The sequence below is a fragment of the Pinus tabuliformis genome, chromosome 8, assembly GCF_031772625.1.
Source record: "Pinus tabuliformis cultivar Carrire ecotype Pingquan chromosome 8, CPIR1, whole genome shotgun sequence".
Classification (NCBI taxonomy): Eukaryota; Viridiplantae; Streptophyta; class Pinopsida; order Pinales; family Pinaceae; genus Pinus; species Pinus tabuliformis.
The window spans coordinates 1,608,637,793-1,608,643,956 of record NC_142294.1 but is presented as its reverse complement, the minus strand read 5'-3'; the positions used below and the strand labels follow the sequence as shown (position 1 = coordinate 1,608,643,956).

The window sequence follows — 6,164 nt, the reverse complement described above, 5'->3', positions numbered from 1 at the left end:
ATAAGCAAAGTAATGTTGTTCATACTCCTTTAGTTTGTGTGATTCATAGGCTATGACTTTTCCTTCCTAATTTAATACTCCACCGACACCCTCCTTACTCGCATCTGTACATATTACAAAATACTTTTCCGGATCTGCTACTTTTAGCACCGGGGCGGTCATGAGAAGTTTCTTTAGTTGTTCAAAACTTTGTTGGCATTTTGCTTTCCAGTGGAAAGTACGCCCCTTTTTGTACAGTGAAGTCATCGAAAAAGCTATTTTTTAGAAGCCTTTGATAAACCGACAATAATACCCTAGAAGGCCCAAAAAGGATCTTATGTTAGCAACGTTTTTTGGTGTGGTCCATTCCATGATAGTTATGAGCTTTTCTAGATCCATTGCTATACCTTTTGCCGATATTACATGGCCTAAGTATTGGATTTGATCCTTGTCGAAATTGCACTTACTAGATTTTACGTGCAACTGGTTATCTCACAAAATCTGCAATACTATTCTCAAATATTGCTCATGTTCCTCTTGACTTTTTGAATAGATCGGGATATCATCAATAAACATTAGTACAAATTTATCCAGAAATAGATGGAAAATGCCATGCATCAGGCTCATGAAAGTGGCCAGAGCGTCGGTAAGGCCAAAAGGCAGTACCACAGACTTGTAGTATCCATAACAAGTTCGAAATGTGGTTTTGCAGATGTCTTCGTCCTTTATTCTAATTTGATGGTAGCCAGACCTCAAGTCGATTATGGAGAATACGCTAACTCCCTGTACTTGATAGAATAGATTGTCTACACGAGGTAAAGGATACTTGCTTTTGATGGTCATCTTGTTTATTTGACGGTAATCGATGCTTAATCTTAATGTCCCATCATTTCTCCGTACGAATAGTACAGGGGCTCCCCAAGGGGACACACTAGGGCTAATATAACCTTTATCTAATAGTTCTTGAAGTTGGATTTTCAATTCTGTTAATCCAGGAATGCTCTTGTGGTAAGGCGCCTTAGAGACAGGAGCTGCCCCATGCACTAACTCAATGGTAAAATCGATGTTGGTCTTTGGTGGCAACCCAAGAATGGATTCAGGGAATACATCCACAAATTCTTGAATTAGAGGAATTCTCTCTAAGGAGGTCATCTTATTCCTATCATTGTTGTACCCTACTTGGACAACATAAATCTGGCAGCCCTTCCTTATGCATCTTCCAAGCTGGTTGGCTGTAATAGAGCATAATTTAACATTCTTCTTGATTCCTTGAATTTCTTTTCATTGCCCTGACTCGGTAAGATAACTAACTGATTTTTCTTTGCAATCCACTAGAGACCAGTGACCCTCCAACCAGTCCATTCCTATCAATACATCATAGAAACCTAAGGGAAGGATGTTCAAGTCAACATGAATCAGTTGTCCTGAAACAGTTATAGGGCAGTTTTATGTTTTTGCAGACACCTTTCATTTTGTCCCAGTGGTTAGTTGAACTAGCCAAGGTTTCTTAAATTTGCTTCTTTGCAGTTTACATTTTTCTTCCACATTAGGAATAATGTATCTTAAGCTAGCTCCTAGATCAAATAAAACAAAAACATGCTGATAAGAAATCATACCTTCACATTCGATCATAGTGGGTTGATAGCCGCTTGATGATCATCCAAGGAAGCATTGATTTTTGGCATGCTTCTTGCAATATCTCCCACTGTAGATGCTTCTTGCATGTTTGACAGTTGTTTAGTTCGAGCCTTGTGTGGGCAATTCTTGTAATAATGTGCTTCCCCACATCCCCAACATTGTAGTGGCGGATTTGGTGGCTGGTCTATAATAGTTTTTCTAACTCCTTTCGACTGTCTATTCTCAGTATAAGTCTGAGTTCTGGGCATATTTCTTGCAAATTTTCCAAAAGTCCTTTGTTGATTATTTCTGCCATTTATGACTTTTGGTTGTCTGTTTGGTGGTACGTTCCTCATTTTCTTGCCAATGGCTCCCTTAGGTCCTTCATTTTTCTGCCTCATCTATTGATAACAGATGTGAGCTTTATGTACTACATCATCCATTGTTTTAGGATAATCGAATTCTAATTTTTCCTTCATGAAATTTGGCAAGCTGCTAATGAACCACTGAATTTTAGCTTTTTCTTCTTGCATATATGGAATGTACCGTAACAAGGAAGTAAACCGCTTCACATACTCGTCCATGGTTAAGGCTCCCAATCTTAACTCATGGAACTCCTTTTCTTTTTCGTCGTAGTAACGTTTAGTTAGGTATTTATCTTTAAAATGTTTCTGAAATTCCTGCCATGTTACTTGCTCCTCATCTATCTTCCTCACGGTTTTAATTTCTTCCCACCAAAGGGTGGCCTTCCCCTGTAATTGGTAAACTGCTAGTCGAGCTTTAAGTTTTTCAGTATACTCATAAATCTGAAAATATTTACCCATGTCGATCAGCCAGGCTTCCGCTGCTTCTTCGGATTCCCCTTCAAACATCGATGGTTTGGTTTTTTTGAACACACCTTGTAATTCCATCTTCTACCTTTTTGTCCTCTTTTGAACGAACACATTATCTGAATGCACTTCTTCTTCCTTCTTATGGCCTTCTACTGATTCTGCATTATCCTCCCCATTGTTGGCAGTTGGGGTCTTCTCTCCTTTTTCTGTACTGGGGTTGGGACCACATTGATTTTGTCAATCAGATAGACTTTTAAGGATCTTCTCTTGTTCTTTCCTTAGTCGCTCGTTGTCCATCCTCAAGTTCATCGTTTCTGCTCGTAGTTGTTGCACGGTTTCTAGCATAGTAGTGTTGGCTTGTCGCAATTCCTCTCCCAATTGTACCCATAGTTCTGGGTTTGTCTCCACATAAGGTGTTTCTGGTTGGCTTGCTGGTCTGGGGCTTCTCTGCATTTATTTTTCTTGGTGCTGACTTCTATTCTTTCTTCTCTCTCTCTCTGTTCATATACATCCAAACTCAGTTTATGTAATTTTTTTATTGCATGATTACACATAGATAAAAGACTTAATGAATTGTACTAAAATAACCCAGAAGTCTCAGTTTATGAGCCTAGGCTCTGATACCATTTGTAACATCCATATATATATAAAATTAACCATTACGTAAATAAAAGAGTTGGGCTATAGAAATTAATTGACTATTGCCAATGGGCGTTTACACTACCCATAACCTTCACAAATTACAGGGCTATTTCATGTGGATAACGTGGCACCCAATCCCTATTGGACTCCATGTAACTCTGATAAAGAATGGAAATTAATTTTCCTGCCTGGTCCTTGCCTCGAGGAAATCCACCTCATTAAGGCGGGAGAACCCCGAGGTCCTCCGCTGTCCTCATCATCCCTTCCATAGCTGGCTTCATAACTCTGCATTAACTTGGCCACTCAGAGGAGTCTAGAGACTATGCATCTGGTGCGATCTTCGTCGTTGGATCCCGGATGATCCACGATCTTGGTTGCTTGAGGTTGACGGATAGGGTTAAGATCCTCTAGCTGCGAGGGAACATTCATTTGTTCCTACTTCTATCTATTGGTGCTTCTGCTCTGTGAGCCTGATGGTAGACTGTTAGTTTTGGTTTGGGGTTCGTCGTTCCTATCCTACCATGGCTGCATGCTTCTCCACTAGGTAAGGGCAAGTCGTTACTGATGTTTGAGCATTCTGTTGATCGTCCTTTCCTTACTATTTTAGCGGATGAGATGGGGTTTCCTCACTGTCTCTCTTGTGCAGGGGTTACTGATACCAAATAGGTTTTCTTGTCAAATATGTGCGACCTCTAGATGGAACAATATGGCTTTGCCTGTTGGTTGAAGGTAGCAATCTCATCCATTTATGGTTAGGTTGATTTCCTTCTCTTGAATATTTGTTAAATGGTTTTAAGCTATTCTACAAGATTTGGTCGCAGCCCCAGGGAGTGTAGGTCTCCACTCAAGTAAGGTCTCTTTTTGTCATTTGTTTTAATTATGGATTCCTTAAACTTGAACTGGTTCTCTTTTAGTTACTCTTTTGAACAGGGAATTTTTCAATGGTTTCATTTCGACCTTTCGACGCGACCTTTTGGGGCTTCGACGTTCTAAGTATTGTTGTGTCGTCTTTTTTCCAGGTGGGTTGGGCCAAGAACTCCTTTTTCTTCAAGTTTTTAAGCTTCATCCTATGATCAGAGACCTTGAAATTGTATTAAGCTGGAGTTGGGACTTGCAGCCAAAATACCTCTACTCGAGGGTTTTAGTTATCTATTTTAGTTAAAGATAGGGTCGGCATGACTGATGTTTAGACTTGTATTTTGGTTTGACTCTGTTATTCGATGGACACCGGATGGTGATTTGTTATTTATATATATACTATAATTTATTGGATGTTATGACCCAATCTATTACGAATCATTATTGTATACACATATTGATTAAGTTTGTTTTAAAAACTGAGAATATTTTAAGGTTTACATGAAAGGAGCCGTTGTTTTTATTTTCCGTATATGATTCTAAATGTGCTAGACTTGACACACTATTGTCTTTGTTCTATGATTTAAGGGTTCAAAGATTTTACGAGCCTAGGTATTCGGCTCTTGGAGGGTTCTTGCAAAACTCGACCGAGGCCGATAACCCTAACCCTTCAGCAATATACATATCTTCACACCGAATATGATTTGGGTCATTATATACATGATTTTCTTGTTATAAATGTACAATGATTGCTATTGTGATTTCTGGAAGTCTATTAGTATATGTGGCTACATAATTTTAATATGCAACATAATTGTTTACGGTTGAGTTAGAGGTCTATTAAGTATGAGAATTCTAGACTTGAGTGATAGCTCTCTGTATCAATACTTGACTGTTAGATTCATGATTCCTCTGGGAGTAAATTAGAATTCTTTCCATAAACAATATCATCATAAAAGCAACAATATTTGTTTTCTCCTATATGTTCTGGCAACTGTGTGTTTCCTTTTTGCATAGAACTTATTAAAGATTTCATTTCTATTTATTTCTATAATAGAGCAATACTACAACAACATTCTAAGTTACTAATCTAAATTTCTTTCATGACAGTAAACATTAATTACTTCCCTAAAGTAATAAATAGTTGTTAACACAATGATAAGTACTTATCTGGCTATCTGAATGAATATGATTCAAGCTTACATTCCTTTGATTTAGAAGGTCAAGGAGAGACAGTGTTAGTACTTTAGGCATCAGGAAACTAATGCAACCTCAAATCGCGTACCTCAATTCCTTCCCACCAACAAACTTGCTCAGCTCTAAGAATAAAATTTTCCTCCCTCTTTCCAACCACCACTGGTTACTCTCTTTTTCCCTTTTCAAGGAAAAAAAGATCTATAACTGTTTTTCTCCAGTTCCTAAAACTAATTTTCTAGTTCCATTAATCATAGTAAATAAAACTTGATAACAACAATGATCAATGTATTAATAAGTGTTATATATATATATATAAATAATAATTTGATTTTTACCAAAAACATAAGCTTAAATGAATAATAAATATAACCAGTTACAAATCTTCATTACTAATTTTTCACATTTGATGTTCTGAACGCGCGTGCTGCCGTTATGATGGGCACCCTAATTAGAGGAACGTAGATTTGAAGGCTTCAGGTTTTTAATGCCGGTAAATATTTAACTTGTAATTTTTTTATTCCCTCACAAATATGTTTTGGGACACAAAAACCACTTACACGATGTTAACTTCCAGGTCTCTTTATTATCCATGCTGCAAGTATAATGCATTCAGAAATACGTTGACACTTCAATTAAATTCGTGTTGACAAGAAATTTGTGAACAACATATAAAGTGGACATTAAAAATTATAAATAATTTATTGTTTATAATTATGAATTTAAATTTATTTTAAAAATTATAAATAATTTATGGTTTACAATTATGAACTTAAATTTATTTAATTTATGGTTAGTGTAAAAAAGAGATTTTTATTTAATAATCCTTACTTCAGATTCCACTGTACAAAAATTCTGGCTAAAATTTTATGGTTTCTACAATATTAACTTGAGGTTTAAAAGTTTTCATACCAATAAATTGGTATTAGGTATGGCCACCGTGACGACGGTGGCCGAATCCATGCCTTAGTTCTCTCCTTCGATTGTTTTCTGCAGGTTTCTTCGATTGTTTTTTTGGTACATTGCCTGGGAAAAACGTAA

General features: G+C 37.0%; 1 protein-coding gene across 1 annotated transcript; it reads right to left on the bottom strand.

Moving 5' to 3' along the window:
* Window positions 1–1,997: 1,997 nt before the first annotated feature.
* Window positions 1,998–2,468, bottom strand: LOC149242191 (uncharacterized). Its single transcript, XM_089370787.1, has one exon. The coding sequence runs from the start codon at window positions 2,466–2,468 to the stop codon at window positions 1,998–2,000; it is 471 nt and encodes a 156-aa protein (XP_089226913.1).
* Between the last annotated feature and the right edge of the window lie 3,696 nt (window positions 2,469–6,164).

Excerpts from the sequence above, each read along its gene's own strand:
- LOC149242191 (XM_089370787.1), bottom strand. The coding sequence starts at position 2,468 with ATGTTTGAAGGGGAATCCGAAGAAGCAGCGGAAGCCTGGCTGATCGAC.